This window comes from Arabidopsis thaliana, chromosome 3, assembly GCF_000001735.4.
Source record: "Arabidopsis thaliana chromosome 3, partial sequence".
In the NCBI taxonomy this organism is placed as follows: Eukaryota; Viridiplantae; Streptophyta; class Magnoliopsida; order Brassicales; family Brassicaceae; genus Arabidopsis; species Arabidopsis thaliana.
In genome coordinates this window covers 14913625-14935191 of record NC_003074.8, presented here as the reverse complement: position 1 = coordinate 14935191, position 21567 = coordinate 14913625, and the positions used below count along the sequence as shown (strand labels likewise).

Sequence of the window (21567 nt, the reverse complement as noted above, 5' to 3'; positions counted from 1 at the left end):
TTCGATTGTAATAGGAAGTTTTGGTTATTAATCGGAGTTGTTTTACGGTGAATCGGAAGTTTTATGTATTAAAGGTATCAAAGCTGCGTCGTTTTTCGGAATCATGGTGGTTACACGATCGCATGTCGGGGAGTCAAAGGATAAGGGAAAGGAAGTGGAGATTGCGGAGCCGATAGAGTCACTAATTTTATGGTTAGAAGAGTTGGTCGCAAAGCAAAACAAAGCAATGATGAGGCCTATGTCGGATATGATGGGTGCAATAAGTAGATCCACATCTCATAAGCTTCATGATGAACAGTCAACCAGAGATTGGAGCTTACCGAGGTCATCTACGTCAACAGATGACAGGTCGGGTCATCCAGTTTATCGGAGGAAAAATCGATATGATCAGGTTCGTTATGATGCTCATCAACATTACGGTAACCTCACACGTCTAGGGAAAATCGATATATCTCGTTTAGATGGTATTGGAATTAAGGAATGGTTGTTTAAGGTAGAAGAGTTCTTTGGCGTTGATTTCACTTTGCAGATATGAAGTTTAAGATGGCTGCTATTCATTTTGATAGCCATGCGGCTACATCGCACCATTCATTTATGCAGTGAGGTGTTGTTTGGATGTTCTGTATGATTGGTCGGGTTATGTGAAATTGTTGAAGGAGCGCTTTGATGATGAATGTTGTAATAATCCTATGGCTGAGTTGAAGAAGCTACAAAGAGACGGATAAAATTGTTGATTATCACCAAAAGTTTGAATTGATTACAATTAAAGTTAATCTTTAAAGTATTTGGTGAGTGTATATTTGGCAGGTATATGAATGGATACTCAGATGCATGTTAGAATGTTTCAGCCTCAAACGGACCGCCATTGCTTTAGGTTAGGGAAGCTGTATGAAAAGGCACACCTTAAGAAGCCTTATTCTACACCTTGGCAGCCTAAATCTAGAGTAGCAAGTGGTCACAAGAGGTCCAATAGAGAATTTGAGCCGCGGACAGAGCACTACAATAACAAGGAAAAAATCACAATAACAAAGGTGACTATAAACCACACAACACGAGGAAGTTGTCTCAACAAGAAATGAGTGAAAGGAAAGCGAAAAGCCTTTGTTACTTTTGTGATGAGAAGTACACTAGAACATTATTTGGTAAATAGGAAGACGCAACTCTTTTGTATGGATGTTGAAGATGAATTTGAGGATGCATTGGAAGTATTGAATGGTGAAGATGAATAGAAGATGGCACAAACCTTTGTGAATGTTGTTTCGGGTAATGTAGGGTATAAAACTATGCAGGTTAAAGGAACTTATGGGAAGAAGATCATGTTCATTTAATTGGCTCTGGTTCTATTCACGATTTTATTGATTCAAAGGTAGCAGCTAAGTTGGGAAGCCAAAGTCAAGATGCAGGGTTGGCTCGTGTTTCAGTGGCTGATGGAAGGAAGTTGAAAGTGGATTGGAAAATATCTGATTTTTTGTGGAAATTGCAGACCGCCACATTTTAGTCAAATATACTGCTAATTCTATTGCAAGGAGTGGACATGGGTTTAGGAGTTCAGTGGTTGGAAACATTAAGTCATATTTCATGTGATGTTAAACAATTAGAGATGAGATTCAAATACAATAATCAAAAGGTGTGGTTACATGATATTAAAGAAGGACCAATGAGAGAAGTTAAAACACAAAAGCTACAGAAACTTCAGGATGATCAAATTCAACTTGCAATGTTGTATGTGCAAGAAGTAGCAGAGGATGATGAAAAAGGAAGTGAAGATGAGCGAGTTATTGAGACTGTCAACACATTGACAAAAGATTTGGAAAATGAGTCTATAGTGAGAAGGTAGTGAATGAATTTGTTTTGTGGGCACACAACATGATCACAAGATTAAGTTGTTGGAAGGTTTTAATCCAGTAAATCAGAGACCCTATTCATCAGAAGAATGAAACTTATATAATTGTTGAAAAAATACACATTGGTGGTACTATACAAGTAAGCTCAAGCCCGTATGCATCACTAGTAGTGTTGGTAAAGAAAAAAGTTGGTACATGGAGGTTGTGTGTGGATCACAGGGAATTGAATGGTATGACAAGGAAGGACAGGTTCCCTATTCCCTTAATTGAAGACTTTATGGATGAATGTTGGTGCATGAATTAGCACCTCCGACAATACCGGTTTAAACTGGAGAAATTGCGAATTAAACTGAGAATTCAGTCCAATCGCAATTACAAGGAATTAATGGGCCAAAATAAGAAGATCGCCAGCCGATCTCTGTCTGAACAAGGAGGTCACCAGACGACCTCAACATATAGTAGGAAGATCGCCAACCGACTTCCTAATATGGAGAAAAAAAAGCTTTCCTTTTGGATAAGGGAGAATCGCGAAAAGAATAGAAAATAGAAGATTTTAGCTACAAAGAATTAGATGTTTAGCTTACCTTAAACCGTCTTAATAATGTATAAATAGAGGGGTTTGTCCTGTATTCTAGAGATCCATAACTTAATAATAAAATCCTAATTTTCTACATTGTTCTTGAGTAAATATCCTAACTTTGTCTCTAAGCAACTTTGTTCTTCTTTACGATCGAGACTTAATTAACCTAAAAGCAACAGAGTTTATTGAATTTGTTTTCCCCCTTTAAACAAATCATTGTGTGACTTTCGGAATGAACAATTGGTGCTGCCTGTAGGGACGACGAGTAACTCTCTTTGAACATTACTCTAATCAAATAACTCGAAGGAAGAAAGATTCTGCCAACTGACGAAGTCATTCTGCCTGCTACCGTCGTTGGAGGAAGTACTGGCACACTACCTCCCGATGCAACCACGACCACGAAGTCGAATCTCCTTAACGGAGATAGTTCTCACTCGGCTGAAGCTGAATTGGCGGCCAAAAACAGCGAAGGACCAACGTGTCTGCGAAGCAAACCCTACCACTCCTCCAACCGTTTATTCGATCTCGGTCTCCAGTTTGTTCTCTAAACCCGTGAAATCTAAGAACTTTGTTTCTGCATTTGGGAATGCTACAAACCAAGCATAATTAATAAAAACTCTATCTAAACAACATTTCACTGAATGTGTGTGTCCTCCTCTCACCCAAATGTATATATCTCCTCTTGATCTCATGTCTTCAAGATCGCAATAAGAAACCATGTTCCGGAAGTCCGTAAATGTCCACTCTTCTCTTAATTTACCACCGATTTTCTCACCATTTGATAATATCTCATTAAAGTCCCCAACCCCAATAAGCATCCATTCTTCATTACAGTTTTCTAAAGTTTGTTCAAGTTTTTCCCATAGCTTTTTAATGTAGAAAAAGACATACGATTTAAGCAATTTATGTAATATATTAATACGTGTAGATACGTAAACAATATAAACTGAGGGAGTATTAAAATAATCATTTTCTTAAAAAATTGAAAATTAATTTTTTAGACTAAAAAAATAACTTTAGTTCTACCAAAAAATAAAATAATTTTGGAAGGAATAATTGGTTGTAGAATAAGTAAGTCATATTTCGCGACTTCCGAAGCCCCTCTCTCCAACGCAAACAATGAGCTTGAGAGTGTTTTGTTATTAGTTGTATATATTACTTATAATTAATAAATAATATTTTTATGTAGAAAAGATAAATATTTTATGCAAGTATGCAATCTATAAGTTCTTAGATGTGTAGATAATGATACTGTTAAACAAGATCTATAATGAAAATGAGAGCATATAAAAATTATCATTTTTATAAATAAAAAAATTGAAAATGAATACTATAGGGTTATATACAAAATATAATTTTGGTATGAAATTTGAACTATTTAATAAAAAAATTAAACTTTTCTAACAATTGTTCTTCTTTTGTAACAATTTGAGAGAGTATTAAAATTATCAATATTTTTTTTTAAGAAAATTAAATTTAATAATATAGACTAAAAAATATAAAAAGGTATAAAATATGAACTTTTTAATTATTTTTTCCTTTTCATAACTTTTGTAACAATTTTTCTTCTTTTACTACCTTTTGCTAAGTTTCATTTGAGTGATTGATTTAGTAACCAATTGGCTCAAACCCAAAGACAAAAATTATATTGTTTAATAAATTTTTAATGTAGAAAAAGACAAACAATTTAAGCAATCTATGTAATATTTTAATATGTGTAGATACATAAACAATATAAATTTAATGAATCAATTTCTTAAAAGTTTGAAAATTAATACTGTAAAATAAGAAAATAATTTTGGTTCTACCAAAAAAATAAATATAAATTGGTATAAAATATGAACTTTTTAATAACTTTTTCACTTTTGTAACAATTGTTCTTCTTTTATCTCCTTTTGCTAATTTGCATTCAAATATTTTGTTAAGTAACCAATTGGCCAAACCCCAAAGATAAAAGATTAGGAACTATTCAACCATTTTGAAAACTTATAAATCCCTCTCTCTCTATCTCAAGTCTCAAATCTCAATTATTCAGAATTTCAAATTTTATAGGATTTCTCTACTAATTTCATTTCCAAAAGATAAATCAATGGCTTCTCTCAACTCCGACGTTATCATGGGTGAATCCTCCTCCATCTCCGTACCTTCATCTTCGTCCAAGAACTCGAAACGATTTGAATTAAAGAAGTGGAGTGCTGTCGCTCTCTGGGCTTGGGGTACTTTATCACCAAACCCTAATTCTTCTTCTCACGTTTTATTCTTCTTCTTCTTAGTTTTTTTTATGATTCACTCTTGTTTGGTTTTTTCAGATATCGTTGTTGATAACTGCGCAATTTGTAGGAATCACATCATGGATCTCTGTAAGCTTTTTGAGGTATCTATACTTTGTTTTGAATCATCTTGATGGATTATGCTTAGTTCTTTGTTGTGTGTTTTGTGGTTTTAGGTATTGAATGTCTAGCTAATCAAGCTAGTGCCACTAGTGAGGAATGCACTGTTGCTTGGGGTAAGTCATTGAATACTGAACTCTTTTGAATCCAGATGTGGTTTTAGTTTTGCATATAGTCAAACGAAATTATATGTTATTTGTTGATCTTTGACATTCATTGACTTACTTATCTTTGATATTACCACAAGCACTTTGAGTAATCTGATACGACCTCAAGGAAGATTATAAGGCCTTAGTGGGCCTTAACACTAGTTAATCGTTTTAAGCCCATATTATTGTCATCTTTTACTTGTTATTAGTATCTCTAGTTCTTTTGAATCGGTATCGAAAATGATCAAGTAAATCTAGTCAAGAACTCATAATACCATAGACTGCTCAAGAAACGTGCCATTATTTGACTTGTAGGGGTTTGCAACCACGCCTTTCACTTCCACTGTATCAGCAGATGGCTCAAAACTCGTCAAGTGTGTCCACTAGGTATGTTTTTTAAATCTAATCTTACATGCTCTCTTACTCATCAATGTTTTCTCTTCTCATTGTTTTTGCTTCTTGCTTGGTTTTTAACAGATGTCTGCGAGTGGGAATTCCAGAAATATGGTCACTAAAGCTACATACTGCAACATTGGGTTCATGTGGCTCTTCTCTTGGGATGTCTTTGATGCAGATTTAACAATTGTGTGCTTGATTAAAAACCTTTGTTGTTACTAGACCATCTCTGACCCAAACTAAGTTTTAATTATTAAATGGATTAACCCCATTCTTTTCATATATACTAAAAGTGTTAAACGAAACGAAACGTGTAGATATCTTGAGGAAGTAAAATGTTTTCTGTGGAACAATTCGTTGTTGTTGGGCCAGTGGTTTGGGGTCCAAACTTTGGTCTTAGAACCGAACAGATTGTTCGGTTATCAAAATAAATAAATAAACTGTTAGCCTCAAGAATACTATTTTTTGTTACTGATTTTGCATATAAAAAGAGAAATTTATTTCATCTACACTGAATTCACCATGTTTCTGCAGAAGCAAAAAATAGTTGTAGTTATTGTTCGTAAGTAGTTGTAAAAAACATATGAAACTAATAATTCCACATATATGACTTTATTACAAGGATTGAATGATAATTGTGCAAAGAATGTTAGGGATTCCATATCAGAAATCGAAAATGATATATAGGAGTAAGATGTATTATCAATCTATCCATTGCAAATTTTGTCCAGAAAATTTAAAACCAAATTTAAAAGAGATCGTGATAAATATATTATAAAATATTTATTACGTGTTATATTTAGAATGTCTGTCGTTTGATAGCAGATTTGTTTTCTAAAATATAATGTTTTGTGTTATGATAGAGTTGTTTTATGTTGTGACAGATAAATTTATATTACCATAAATCTGTCGTTTCGTGGCGGGTTTAATAAAGAATAAAATAAATTGCTGGAATAACCTTAAAAATATTTTATGTTACGACAGATTTGTAATTTAAAATCCTTATGGTGACCGATTTATAGTTTTCTTTTTCCATGATTTTTTTAATAGAATAATACTAACTATTGTAATAATTTTTTATTTGGAAAATCATATGATGACATGTTTGATTTTTTTTTGTCAATTGCTTTTAGAAATTCTTTTAAATACCACTAAAATGAGTTTTTCCAAAAAAGAATACTATAATGAATTTTATTTTTCAAAAATATCACAAATCTAAAACTAAATTCAATATTCAAAACTAATTTCTACATCCTAAACACTAAACCTGTTGATTCTGTAATCAAACAATGAATTTATACTAAGGGAACTTAGACAAATTCGCTTCTCTCTTAGCTCGCGAATGATCAAAGACGAAGAACAAGGTTGCTTGAGTAAAAAGTTAGGGTTTTGCTCTGTAAAAAGTGGTGTCTTGTATTAGGTTAAAGATGGATCGTAATAGAGGACAAAACCCCTCTATTTATACAATGAACTGATCATATCAAAATATGATAAACTTCTAATTATCTAAGACCTAAATCTTTATCACTTCTATTCTTCATAAGATCCTCTTCTCTTGAAATGAAAGTCTTCTCTTTCCGAGGTTTAAGAAGTCGGCTGGGCAATCTCAGCTGTCGAATTAGGTCTTATGGCGAACTCATAACTTAGGCCCATTAACAGGCTAACCGGGGTATCCCGGTTAAATCTAATTCTCGATTTTATTTACATTTTCCCTCGGTTTAAACCGGTATTGTCAGAGGTGCCAATTTCTGCACCAACAAAACCTTACAACTAAAAACTATACCGTAAATATACATAGTGAACCCAAATATATAAAAAATTCTATAACTTCAAAAATCAATTATAGTTTTTTTTGCATATTTTTTTCCTATAATAATATTTACAGTAGTGACAGGTTTTTTCTTCTTGTAATAACAGACTTATTATAGCAATTACCATATTTACCTCTAAAACATTAAATATCGATATCTAGAGTCAATTGGTCTTTTAACACCAAATTTGTGTTAGTCTAGTTATCCATCACTAATGAGAGTCATTTTAGTTATTATTGCCCAGTTTTGAGTCAATCTGGGTAATTTTCAGTTATATTTATTACAAGAAAATAACATGAATTACTATGAATATTTCTACAAAAGTTTTGTAAGAAATATTTTCTTCCTTCAACCTATGATTTTTTGACGAAAATCCAAACTAGTAGAAAATTAGTGAAAAAGTTCCTAATGAAAACGATCGTAAAAATATTAATTAATGGTGACTCAGTGGTAGAAGGATTCAGAGCGGTCCCTAAATATTTTAAGATTTAAGCGACTAAAAAAAGGGATATTATAAATCCATATACTAAAAATACTCGTTAATTCATTGCCTTCCTTTTACAATGTTCGATAACTACTGTTGCAAAAATATTTACGCATGTACCCCTACAATATTGATATCGAGTGTTATAGGGTCTAGGGCGATATTATGGCTATAGCATAGGAATAGATTTTATGTATATATTATGTTTGGGGAGTTGTGTTTTTTTGTTTACGGTTTTTTTTGTCATTACTCAGTTATCGAACAGTCGTCTTTTTCCATGGATATAAGATGGTGAGAGAAGGCGTTTTGAGGTGGAAGAAAAGAAGAACCGTCTCCTCCAAAATACCTTTTTTCCTTCTGTTTTCGTGCAGTAGTTCATCTACAGATCTGGGTTTTTTTTGCCGTTTTTTCCCTGGTATGCAATGACAATGTTTTTTTTTTGTTTATGATTTTGGCTTCACATTTTTAGTAGTCTCATTAGGGTTTAAGATTTTTTACAGCAACGATGCCGCCGATTCCTCTACCTCAACGTCTGATTGCCTTTGGGGAAGAATCACACGGCGAGAGGGTCAATGTTTATCAGAAGATGAAAACCCTTTGTGGTATCTTTAATGCACTCGACGATGGTGAACGGGAGTTCATAGCTCGGACTTCTTTCGGTCGCCTGTTGGAGTTTCCTAAACTACCCTCCTTGTCCGCGAGTTTTGGGATATTCATATTGGATAGGCAGTTGGATGTCGTGAAGCCTAACGAGATTTGGGTTCTATTCGCGGGTACCCCTATTCGTTTTCTTTGCGAGAGTTTAAGATCGTTACTGATTTACCGTGTGGGAAGTATCCGAGTTTGAAGTTGAAGAAGAAGAAAGGCACGGCGGGGAAGACGATCCCAGTTTACAGCAAGTTGTTTGGGCTTGAACATGATGTCACCGTGGACAGGGTAATTACGATGTTGAAGAGAAGGGTTGTCTCGGATCCCAGTATGAAGATCTGATGTGCTTGCTTAGCTATCGTCGACGGTTTCCTTGTCCATACCTCTCACTATCCTAAAATTGTTAAGGCTCACGCTGAAATGGCTGAGGACCTTAGCGCATTTTTAGCTTATCCATGGGTCGTTTCACTTTCGATATGATGATGAAGTCGATTAAAGAGAGGGAAATTGATCAATTAGCCAGCACGTGTTTTGTTGTTCAGGGTTTGTTGTACGCTTTGCAATTGGTCGTATTTCAGGCAGCTCCGTCTATTCAAGAAGGTCCTCAGATTGGTGAGACTATTCAGTCTAAATCTGAAGACGACGTTGATGAGGCCCCGAGAGAGTCTGTCGCTTTCAAGCTTGGCAACGCCAAGGAGTTGGATGCTAAATGCTCGGTAAGACTATTATCGATGCTAATTGTTATCATCTAACTCCGTATTTGGCGATATCTATTTGTTTATTCCGATAAGTGTTTGTGATTTAATCAAGTTATCCGAGTAGGAGGTTAATATCCTCGTTATCTCTTGCAGATTCGTGTTGCAACCATTATTTGTCCCGATCTTGTGTTGGATCCGGAGGAAGATTTGTCGTTGTATGAAGATGAGGAAGATGAAGGGGTCGATAATATTCTAAAGTTGGCTGCTGAGGGTCTCATTTTCAAGAATGACATGTTTCGTGGTGGGTGTTTCCCATCACAGATGCAATTGGCATCTAAAAAGCAAAAGCGGGGTGTCAAGTCAAATGTTAGCCGCAGTAGGAAAGCCAAAGCATCCAAGAACGCTGGTGGGGTTAGGACCAAACATCAAAGACCTATCACAGAAGAAGGGAGTAGCTCAGGGGTGGTTTCCATGGAATCTATTTCCCGCATGTAGGACGCCAAGCTCGATGCTCATGGGAAATTTATCATCTCAGCTATTACTGATTGGTTTATCAAAAACACCGTTATCTAAGGCGGTAGCTCGAAAGATCCTGCTAATGGGACAAGCCGTCCGAAGAAGGATGTCCCGGATGGTACTAGGGGTGTGTCACCTTCTAAAGATATGGGTTGCAGTGATGGTAACGATTATTTTGGGTTTGACTCTCTCCGTCAGACATCTACCAATCCCCGGCCTCCCTGCGGTGAAGGGAATTCTAACGTCAAGGCTAGCGTGGATGAGATCTTATCTTACTACACGGGAAAGGTGCCAATTGATGTTGGTTGTAAAGAGGCGGAGGTAAACATGTTGTTTTATGTTCAGTTTAGCAAATTAGTGTGGTAAATATTTTCTTATTTTTGTTTTGGTTTATTAGCGGGATAAAGTTGTTCCAATGGACCGCGTTGAGGCCCCTAACCCACATCTACCAATCCCCGGCCTCCCTGCGGTGAAGGGAATTCTAACGTCAAGGCTAGCGTGAATGAGATCTTATCTTACTACACGGGAAAGGTGCCAATTGATGTTGGTTGTAAAGAGGCGGAGGTAAACATGTAGTTTTATGTTCAGTTTAGCAAATTATTGTGGTAAATATTTTATTATTTTTGTTTTGGTTTATTAGCGGGATAAAGTTGTTCCAATGGAAGAAAACACATGCTCTGACCGCGTTGAGGCCCCTAACCCACATGTGATTAAGTTATTTATATAGGCTTACCAGTGTAGATGATAATTGTTATAATATTACAAGCTAATCTGTATAGTTTTAGTTGCTAACCTGAATAGATGCTAATCGCTGTAATTTCAACTAAAGAATAATGGTGTTTTTATCGCGTGTTTCTTTATTGGATTGTAAACATTGTGTTATATTGTTTCGTAGTCCGCCTCCGGAGACACAGTTGATATCCCCCCCCCCCCCAAGAGAAATCCGTTTCTGAAGATAACTCCTATGTTAGTAACTACTTTTTATTGTTATCAGATACTAAAACTGTCTTATTTTTATGCGGGGGTTTTACCATAAATTCTTTTTTCCTAGTTACAGTGTGAGGACAATGTTTCGATTGAGGTAGATTCCCCACCCGGAGCTGTTCTTACCCATGATTCACAGGTGAGCTAGTAGGTAACGATGGTTTACTTGTTGTTCAATAAAATAAGACCCTCAATTAATTACTGTTCGATACTGGTTAGTTTATCCCTGAAATCAATTAAGTGTTTTTTGAGGTTATAGTTGCATTGCATGTGACGTGATCATTCATTGTGTAGGGCCCTGACATTGTTGTTGCCGATGTGGACACCACTATTGGTGATAAAGATATTTCAGAGGTTAGAAGTTATGTTTTTAGAGGACTAACTTTTTTGTTAACTATAAACTTTGCTCGTTCAATTTTCCGATTTAAAAATTTGCATTGATTGTGTAGACCTCGAACAATGCTGTTGCCGATGACGACACCACTACTGGTGGAAAAGACAATTCAGAGGTAAGTAGTCTAGGTATTAGTGTTTTTTTTTTGTGAACGAGCAAGATTTTCCTTATTTTGCGTGATAACAAAAATTGGTTTTGTAGGCCCCTCACCTTGCTGCTGCCGATGTCAACACCACTATTGGTGATAAAGATAATTCAGAGGTTAGTAGTTAGAGTTCAGCGTGCTAACGCTGTTGGTAACGATAAACACTTTACGTTCAGCGTCCTGACAACAATAATCACGTGGTGGTTGTAGGTCCCTATCATTGTGTTTGGCAATGTTAGAAATCTAGATTAGTAGTGATTAAAATTTTCGTTACCGACCAAGCATTTTTCCCTTTTATTTTTTGTTATTGATAGTTGCGGTCATTTGTTTTTGTAGACGGCTAACAATGACTTCGTGGTAGACGACCCCCCTCTCTACTAGTTGGTGACGAGGTTAGTTATTAAATATACTAATTCTCAAAATAAAATATCAGCTAAATTTGTATGTTGCGTTACGTGGTATTTTGTCGAGTTCTTCTAATTCCGTTGAGTCTTTATTTTCATGATTTAAATTTTAAAGGGCAATGAGACTGTTTCAGCAAATGATACAGTTACAATTCCAGAGGGATCTATCGACAACGATGTTTGTCGTTGATGTAATTTTTTTTCCGGTGGTGTAACACATATTTCTTGTTTTAAACGCCAGGTTCAATGTTCTCAGCCGACAGGTGGGGTTGTGCCCTCCTCCCCAAATGACGTTGAAGAAAGCCAGGTAATATGCACATTTTGTTCTACCACGTTATAACGTTTTCTTTTTTTTTGCTATTCTCAGTTTATGTTTTCCTTCTCCCTTGATTAATTGGAACTCTTATGTGTCCAGGTTGCCTGCGCGGTGGGAGATGTCACGGTTGGCGCAGACGAGTCCGCCGAGATTAAGGATAATTTGGTTAGCAGCTAAATTACCACCCATAATGCTAAATTACCACCCATAATCTTTGCTATTTGTAATGACTAAGTTTCGGATGATTACGATGTTAGGCGTTAAACTATATCCCATATTTGTTTTGCCTTAAAATTACTATGGTTTTCGGTTTGTGTTTTAAAATTTATTATAGTGAGATAGTTATGCTGTTTTATATTATCTTTTGGAGTAATGTGGTTTATAAATATTACTAAGCCCAATTAATACACTGTTTTTTTTTATTTTTTATGTCTAATTTTGCCTAAAGTACATTTGATTGTTGTTATGATGGTTGTTTGAAGTTATTTTGCTTTCCAACCGCAATTTTTCACCGTTTCTCTAAGTATATTTCATAAAACATATCTCCCTTGTTCAGCCGTCACAACATTTTAAGTTGTACTCATATATGTTTATGGGCGTTTGTGTACCTTTTTATTTATAAAACTATTTATTAGATTTTTTATTTTTTAAGTATACACTGGAAGTATATTTGATTGTGGTTATGATGGTGGTTGGTAGTTATTTTTGTTTTTCACCGTCAATTTTTCAACGTGCCTATATGGATATTTCTGAAAACCTATCTCCTTGTTAGGGTGATACAATTTTAATTTGTTCAAATTCATGTTTACCGTATATGCACCTTTTTATTTAAAAAACTATGCATTAAGCTGCGGTCAATGTTCATGGCGGAGCTGCATGCGAAGGGAAGGCGGTTGGTATTCCTGAGGGTGAATATATGGACTTGTCAGGAACCAACGAATTGGCAAGTTTGTTAATAATATTAAAAAAAATTTGTATTAGATGTTTATGTCATATTCATTGTCGTCTCATTACACAGTGAAAATATGTCAAGGATGTGCCTATAATGATGTTTTTACCGGCCAGGACAATCAACCAATTCAAGATTATCATAATCAGGTTAACGCCGTAGTTGACACATTATTTGATTTTCTTAAGTTACTAACTTGTAAACTTTATAGTTACCTCTGTATTTGTAGGATGTTAGCAGGGGAGCGTCTTCTATTGTTTCATCTGCCCGGGAGGTTAAAGTTTGTATTTTTAGTTTTCAATAATTAAATTATTCACTAATATATTATCTTTCTAACTTCCCATTTGTTTCTCGCTCGTGTTTCTGGGTGGTGTTCAGGATTCGGATGAGGTATTCTGAAAATGTTTACATGCTATACTTTTTGCTATACGACATTTTATAACAAAACTTTTACTTTTCCAGGATTTCACCACTCCGCCCCCGCAGTCCAAAGAAGTCAAGGCTCCCCTTCATGCATATTTAGCTAAATTTATAGTTTTTGTCGTAGGTTAAATAATTATTTTGCCCTCTTTCTCAATATATTTTTTTCGATACAGGAGAATGGTAATGCTAATAATGTGGATGGAATTTGTGGAAGAAGAAGTAAACGGCTCTGTACTCTTTCTAACAAGTTGGATAGGCGATACCAGTATGATAAGAAAACCAAAGTATTAGTTGGTCATCCATCTCCTGGTATCAAGCAACTCAACGCTTATGTTGACCCGGAGGAGCGATTCCAAAAATCAATGAAGAAACTTAAGTCGATAAGGTATTACTTATTCCGTTTTCTATTACGTTACCCCATACAATGACTATTATTTTAGATATAGATAGATAACATATTCCCTATGTTATTTTCGTTATCGGTACAGTTTTATTAGCATATGCGGGGGTGTTGCTCTGTCTAATAAAGATATTTTGGATTTAATTGAACGGAAGAAAAATCTTACAAGCAAGGTACTTTTTGTCTTAACAAAATTAACGAGTAACATATTAGTATTTGTAATTAAATTATTTTTTGTATTTCGTATTCACTCAGGTAATGGATGCACTCATCAAGTTTAGTCGTCATTTGTTGAGGACTGAAGATGTTGATGGTGAGAAACTTCGTGTCGAAGTCCTTGATTCAAAGTTCGTGTCTTTATTCTGCCGACAATTCACTAAGTTTTCTCGATGCACCTCGAAACTGGAGTTTCAATTTCCAGCTCCGCTGATTGATCTTCTTTCTGGAATTGGGGAAGATGACCATGTCCAGTTATTTTCAGAGGCTGATTATCTTTACCTGCCATTTAACTTCGACAAAAAGCATTGGGTAGCTTTAGCTGAATGTGTGGATTTTGAGGTGGGCGGTCTTCAGAGTGAAGTGAAAAAGTTTGTCTCGGCTTTGATACTTGCTGGTGGTTACTAGCTAACTATTAAGTAACCCCTACATTGTATCTTTTCTTTATGTTCTCTTAAGGATCTTGGCCCCCCTCTTTTTCTGATGTATGACTATGTTTTTATGCGTGCCCTCTCCTTTATGACGTTGTGACTAAACTGTTCTTATTGTACCATTTTTCTTTATTAGCATGATTATCGATATTACGTGTTTCAGCATGTAATGTAAATAGTTTTGACTAACTAAAAACATTATTGTGTTTTGAGCATTTAGTACGTATGTGTCAGATAACTGACTCTGCCTTTTTTGCGTTAGCATTATCGTGTTTTGTCTGTGTTATCGCATAACCGAATCCACCGGCGTGTTAGCTGTTAATATTATAGTGTTTTTAGCATTTAGTACGTGTGTGTTAGATAACTGACATTACCTTTTAGCGTTAGCGTTATCGTGTTTTACTGTGTTATCGTATTACCGAATCCATCGTCTTGTTATCCGTTAATGTAACGGTATTGTTATTGTTATAACTGTTTATATTGTTCGTATCTGGTCCTGGTATCATTGTTACCAGTTTTATTAAGTACGTTGTTACATTTTGTATCTTTCGGTCTTGCTGATGGGGCTGCTTATAGACTAGCTTAGTAATTAGAGTATAGTAATTAGAGTTTTTTATAGCCCACTTCGAATTTATCCTAATAACCATGACAATCATAATTTAATTTAGAACAAGCTAATTTAATTAAGAATCGTACAATATTCGAGTTAGTAGATACAATAGTATCGAATATTAATTTAATTAAGCGTCTACTCGGTTTCAGACACATAACCAAATCATAATTCTAAATCTAAAACATTCACCCTACAAATTTGGTGATTCCAAGTAAGATCATACATCCGATAACCATGACAATCATCATTTTCTTACTGCTTGCTTTCGCTTCAGACAAAGCTTCTTCAACTTTCTCAAGCACCTCATTCTCTATCTTGATTTCGAGTTTCTCTGAAACCATCCTTTCAAACACCATCCTCTCTGTTCTAAGCTCTTTCAGCTCTTGCTCAATTTCACGTGTTTTGTCTATCAATGTTTCTATCTCATTGAGCAAAGCTTCATCAACCCATTTAAAAGTGTGTTCATCGTTCCTTAGCTACATATGAACATTAATCTTCATAATTAAGAACAAGCTAAACAGGAAGATTGAAAAAATCGAAGATATAGATGAACTTGATGAGTAACATTACCCTATGTTTTGCAGTGAAACCACAACGATAGTATCTCCGGCAAGGATTCATATCCGATTTTGAAATGAGTGCCACGACTCCTTCCCCGCACCAACATCTTTTTGGCACCCCAACAACTTTCCCTCTACCCCGAGGTCCCGTAGACCCAAACGAACTTGTTGATTGATTGCTCATCCTTAATGCGAAGATCGAAGATCGTTGGATCTGATTTTAGGGTTCTTTAGTTTTCAATTTGGGGGTTTTAGAGGATTACTTCTTCGGGATATTAGCGAGATTGGTCGGATTTTTTGTAAAACAATATTGGTTTATTTGGTAGAGGTGGACGGGTTCATTATCTGCTTCGGGTTTATGTCCATAAATGAAGGAACCCCGGTTTGAGGATAATCAAATATCGCGATATCGCGATATTAATTATATCAGTTAGGCTCATATCACGATATTCTAAGACAATCAGATATCGGATTATCAAATGTATGATTATCCCGTTTCATCTTACTAAAGCGATTTACTTGTTTATGTTACTCGATTTGAGGACAATCAGATAACGTGACAAAGCACTAATTGGCAACGTTTGTTATCCGCTATTAGTTAGCGACAAATTTACCAACGGAGGATATTTGTTTTCCGATTAAATGGGGTAGACAACTCGTGTCTATTAGTTAACATTAATATCGCGAGTTAACAAAACGTTGTGTTTCATTGTTTGCCGATATTTTTGACATCGTGATATTAGTCTTACCAGCTAGAAGTAATAGATTAACTTCTAGTTACACAAAAAAAAAATATCCTCAACACATCGCCATTATATCTAACATTTCTTCATGAAAGTTGGATGGATTCCGATAATTTTACATCGTGTTTTTTTTTTTTTTTTTTTTTTTAAATCCCCTTCCCCATTTGAATACTGAAAACTTTTTTTTTTTGTTTTTTTTTAAACCGCTTTCTAAAAATATATATTATCGGAAAAACCTTTTTTTGTTTTTTTTAAAAATAAATACAGATATAGTTAGTCTTCCGGGTCAGCACCGGCTTGACTTTAACCTCCGCTCTGATACCATTTATAATACCCGTCTCTCTTAACCTTGAGACGGCGTACTTTCATCTTTTCCATTCATTTATTCAACTTCTTCAAAACAAATCTTGAAATAAAATATCATAATTTCGGGAAACTTTCTTTTATTAAGAATCAAAAATAAATTGTCTCAAAATAATAGCATAAATAAATTAAAATCGTTGGATAAAAATGTATAAATAAACCGTGTTTAGAAATATAAGAAATATCGATAAATCAAATAAAACCCAAAGTCCCCAAAATAACACCAAGCGAGCGCTACTCAACATTCTCTTCCTCACCTGAGGGAAAAGAAAAAGGAGTGAGTAATTAATTACTCAGTGAAGGCAGTCAAAACTGTCCACCGAATCACAATAACACGATTATACTTTCACACAATTTCCATTTCATAAGTATAGACTCAAACAACAAGCAAATAGCTTAAACTTTCGTAGTAAACTATAACAGACAAGCTTCCGTCTTGCTCACCGCAAGATCTTTTACTTTCTTTTCTTAGTTTTTAACATACGTTAACTTATGGCTCCTCAAGCCTAATTATGGAAGACCACGGCCCGTGGCTCGATCCTTCCTCTCATTGCTCGTCAACGATTAATGACCTGTAATGAACCCGTCAGTTCCATTACAGTCCAACATCCTCAATCTTAACCTTTCTTTAATATCATTATTCTCTTTTATTTATCTTTATATTTTTATTTAAAAATACGTCTTAAAGACGTCAAGCAAATCAACATGTATATCACGCTAACAACCTAACGCATAACATCACACAACACATCTTATAATATTTTAACAATTAATTCCTAATAATTAACAATCAACACCCAATGTCTAATGCCTATACAAATGAACTTCAAAAGTACAAAAGTAGAAAGGTGATACTATGTTTCCACAGATCCCGCCCTCACCTTACCAACTCGGTTGGATAACACGGTTTCGAAATAACAGCAACGGGAAAAGGTCCAATAACGATCTCAATCTGCGACGGGTTAAATAATCGATCAAAGATTATTTTCCATTACTAATCTATAATTAATTTCATAATCAACCCAAACTATATATCCTTCAATAAATTAACTAGACTTAATTTAATAAATTAATCCAACCAAATCTAATAATTAAATATTGATTCAATTACTACACGTAACACTACGTCCACAATTGGATCCATGCATTCACGTGAAAGATAGCTTCCGGTTTGGCAATTAACCGGTACTCTAACAACTAAACCAATGAATGAAGTCATCTTCTTCTTCCTCACGACACAATTTCACGTAACCTCTAACTAAACAAACATTCATTGGTTTTAACTGGTTTTATTTAGATCATGGTTTAATAATCAAATAACACAATCACATAACAACACGAGAAGATTCCCGATTACCTTTCTCGGTGGCTTTTCTCGACGAGTCTCCCTTACGGTTTGCTTGGCGGTTGGAACGGCGGAGTGGCACAGATCTACGATGGTTCCATTCACTAGTTAGATTGGTTCAACAATCCTAAAGAAACTAAGAGATCAAAACCAGAATCGATTCTCGTGCGTTACCTCTCCGGTGAGGATGATTCACGCGGTGACTCCGGCTCAACACCACAACGATCTCCGGTGGTCTGAGTGGTGCTACGATGGTTCACAAAGGAGATTTAGGTTAGGGAAGAGCCAAATCAATTCCCAAAAGAAGAGGAGGCGAGACTTACCGAGGTTGCCGACTTAGGGTTTTTGTGACTTGATTTGGAGTTTGCGTTCTCCTTTTATAATCATGTGGGATCATTAGGTTTTCACTTGGGTTCAAATCATTAGCGGGCTGGACTTGGGCCTCATGGTCTAATTGTAAAATAGGGGTGTTACAACTAGCCAAGTAATCAGTGCACGGCCCATGTTTAGCCTTAATTTCAGCAAAAATCTTGTTGAAGTCGATTAGCCGATAAGCCTTAACTGCACTCGATACCAAGGCGCCTAATTGATCAGATTTAAAGTAAGCTTCAATGTTTCTTTTCAGGTGGACGATGCAAACAGCATGAGATGACATTAGGTAAACCTCCAAGAGTTATAAAAGGCTTAGTCTAACAAAAAAACGCATACAACTAATGTAAAACGTAACTGATAAGATTTATGATAACCCAATACCTTGCGGATACTGGCATAAATTGAGGAATGCCTATTAGACACAAACACCAACTCGGGATCATCTGGTATAGCTTCTGTCAGCTTAGTCATGAACCAAGTCCACGCCTCATCGTTCTTGCTGTTTACTATCCCAAATGCAATGGAAAACACTTGGAAATTTGCGTCTTGTGCACTAGCTGCAATTAAGCATCCCCCATATCGCCTCCTTAGTTTTGTTCCATCAATAACTATGACTTTCGTCATGAAAGGGTAACCCAAAACACACGCATGGAGCGCAAAGAACAAGTACTTGAATCTCTCGACACCTGACGTATCTTTTTCAGTCTCCATTGCCACAAGCGAGTTTGGATTCGTTTCTAAAAGTAGCTTGAAGTACGGTTGGATTAGAGCGTAACTCCCCATAGCAGACCCCATTGCATTGTCCATTGCTATTTCTCTTGCTCGCCATGCTTTCCAGTACGAGACGTTAAGGCTGAATTCCTGGCGCAACATCCGTCTAAGCTCATTAGGTCGAGGTCCCCGGCCTATTCCTATGTATTTCGTTCGTATCAACTTTCCATTCACAGCCGTTGATGCTTGCTTGTGGAAGTCCCCTCTCGCATCCACGCTACATATGTGGGTTGAAGTTGTGGTCCTAACCTCGAACCTATCGCAATCGGGCAGCTTAGTTGCGTAAGCCCTCCACGGACATGTATGGCTGACGCAGACAGCCGCCACAACATTAGGTCCGGATTTCGCATAAATGAAATGAAACTTCGGGCGAATCGCATGAATAGCTAGCTTGGTTGAACAATCCTCTTTGTTTTTAAAAATCCGCCCAATGTAAATGTCATTCCCTTCGTAATCAGCATCCTTCAGGGCTCGTTGTAGAGCATCTGACAGTCCGACAAACCAAGTAAGAAACAATGTTAAATATATCTGATAAATGACATGCTTATATAGATATAGTCAATACACAGATAACTAATTACTTATTGGTTTTAGATACAATACTTAGTGTGACGCTAACATCATTATTAGCATATTATTAAATATATCTAATAATGACATGCTTATATAGATATAGTCAATACTTAGAGTCACACTAACATATTATTAGCATATTGTTCAAATATTTACCTTCCTCCCCTGGATCGTCGAAATACGGTGGTGCATCTCGGTCATACAAGACCGTTGCAACCGGTGTCTCCTTCACGAACATTGCATATCTCTGTAACTCCAACACTCTTGTGTTATCTGAACCTGATCCAACCTCTTTAGTGGTTAAACCATCCTCTATCATTATACCTTTCCCTCTATCTATCATTGTGATGGGTTGAGGATCATTAATGAGTGGGCCATCAGCATCGGAATAAAAGTGGGCAAGTGTCTCATCACCTACAGTACGAAACAAAAAAATAGTGAATAATTTCTAATAGTAGCCTAAATAATAGCCGGTAACATATTAGTTATCAATCCATAAGGACAATATATTAGTTTCTCTGTAACATACCTATCACCCATAGGGATGGGCTGTTGGACGTGTCAGTATCATCCATTAGGTCTTCGCTACAGAAAGAAACACTTGTGGAGATTGAAGTTGGCGTTTCGAAGGTTGAATCACTTGAGGACAGCACGACTATTTGTGGCTTAATAGACTGTGTTTCTGCCCTTGCAAGACTCAATTGCAAATTTGTTGTTGCATGGTCATCTCCATGACATGAGCTTCCGAAATCTAAGGCTCTCGCTGTTTTTCTTTGTCGAGTACGTTTGTTGCACTCGGTTGACTTACTCTTAGTGACTCCTCTCTAGCACACATTTCTCTCAACATTGCTTCTTGCTGATTTTTTCTCCACTCTTCGAATAAACGATCTCTTTCCCTCTCTTCGTCATCTATAACTTTCTCTTTGCCTTTTACGCTTGCAATTGACCCTGGCTGTGTTACTTTCGGATGCGGCCTGCTAGCCCCAACTGTAATATCCACGTTTTCCCTTATGGTAACACCTCAAGAGGTGTTGCGTTGCTCCTTGTCTTTGCGCATGTATACGTCGTTGTTAGCCGCCATGGTCGCAATATCCTCTGCGTCACCTGAAAATTAATTTGTTATCAGACATATCATATATCCATAGCCCAACCAATTATCACTAATGTTGCTAAAAGTTTAACCTGAAATGTTCCGCAACAGCATTCTTGTTAGCGCGGTACCCCACACGGCTCTTGTTTCTGCGTAATTCTAGTACTTATCAGATATTTCTTTTGAACTCAAACCGCCTAGATCCAGGTTACTACGGTAACTGTTAACATTTCGAACATTTCCACCTCGTATAATCTTCACTCGAAGATGCACTTCATCTAGATATGCCCTTATCGCCATGAACTGCGTGATGTCTTCGTCATCCAATATATCGATTGGGTTCGCTCGCTTCCAATCAGGCCTGATCATCCACTGTGGCCACTGGTACGTTAATTCGATATTGTCATCTGAACTCAGCCCTAGCCTATCTTTTACCGCCATAACAACTTTCGCAAACCCATCACGCTCACGCAGCCGGACTCCTAGTTCAAACTCATCCACATGCGAGACGTGTTCGAAGAATCCCTGTTCATCTCTTTTCCACTCCCCAGGTACCAATCTCACCACAAACGCCATGCGTAACTGCAGAATTTTTAGAAATAACAAATTCGTTACCGATATGAAGTTTAGTTTCCCAAACCCTAAGTTAAAAAAGAAATTCCAAAAATTTAACTCTAAGTAACGAAATACTCAAATCTTTTACTTTTACCTTTCTGCTTTGATTTCTCTGTTTCTTTAGCTCCCTCTTGCATTAAAGTTGTCGGAAGCTAAGGTCTTTAGTCTTGTAGTTTTTTCGTTGTTAAAGGGAAGATAATACATTGCTAATAAATAGCCCAGTGTATACAAACGATATATCCGCAACCTCAAAAATATCAGCAATGATTATCAATATCCTTGTTATGTTTCTAATGCCAGCGGGTGTATCTTCGAGTGTATCCTCAACATTAAATGCTTCTGCA

At 36.2% G+C, this 21567-nt stretch overlaps 1 protein-coding gene and 5 pseudogenes across 6 annotated transcripts; 3 read left to right on the top strand and 3 right to left on the bottom strand.

The window, feature by feature from the left end:
• Window positions 1–74: 74 nt before the first annotated feature.
• AT3G42836 lies at window positions 75–2753 on the top strand (annotated as a pseudogene; the record flags this gene model as incomplete). Its single annotated transcript has 1 exon — window positions 75–2753.
• A 186-nt stretch (window positions 2754–2939) lies between these two features.
• AT3G42835 lies at window positions 2940–3242 on the bottom strand (annotated as a pseudogene; the record flags this gene model as incomplete). The annotated part of the gene is made up of 1 exon: window positions 2940–3242.
• A 1271-nt stretch (window positions 3243–4513) lies between these two features.
• Window positions 4514–5478, top strand: AT3G42830 (RING/U-box superfamily protein; the record flags this gene model as incomplete). The annotated part of the gene is made up of 5 exons (NM_114151.1): window positions 4514–4640; window positions 4734–4784; window positions 4871–4930; window positions 5279–5350; window positions 5441–5478. The coding sequence occupies 5 exons, from the start codon at window positions 4514–4516 to the stop codon at window positions 5476–5478; spliced, it is 348 nt and encodes a 115-aa protein (NP_189869.1).
• A 2681-nt stretch (window positions 5479–8159) lies between these two features.
• On the top strand, window positions 8160–14155 carry AT3G42820 (annotated as a pseudogene; the record flags this gene model as incomplete). The annotated part of the gene is made up of 23 exons: window positions 8160–8427; window positions 8454–8590; window positions 8711–8761; window positions 8845–9018; window positions 9154–9491; window positions 9582–9837; window positions 9914–9985; window positions 10009–10080; window positions 10157–10222; window positions 10574–10639; window positions 10795–10854; window positions 10950–11009; window positions 11096–11155; window positions 11559–11621; window positions 11685–11750; window positions 11859–11924; window positions 12649–12706; window positions 12793–12857; window positions 12938–12982; window positions 13087–13098; window positions 13305–13516; window positions 13620–13704; window positions 13787–14155.
• Window positions 14156–14976: 821 nt separating this feature from the next.
• On the bottom strand, window positions 14977–15535 carry AT3G42810 (annotated as a pseudogene; the record flags this gene model as incomplete). Its single annotated transcript has 2 exons — window positions 14977–15267; window positions 15362–15535.
• A 989-nt stretch (window positions 15536–16524) lies between these two features.
• AT3G42806 lies at window positions 16525–21184 on the bottom strand (annotated as a pseudogene; the record flags this gene model as incomplete). Its single annotated transcript has 1 exon — window positions 16525–21184.
• Between the last annotated feature and the right edge of the window lie 383 nt (window positions 21185–21567).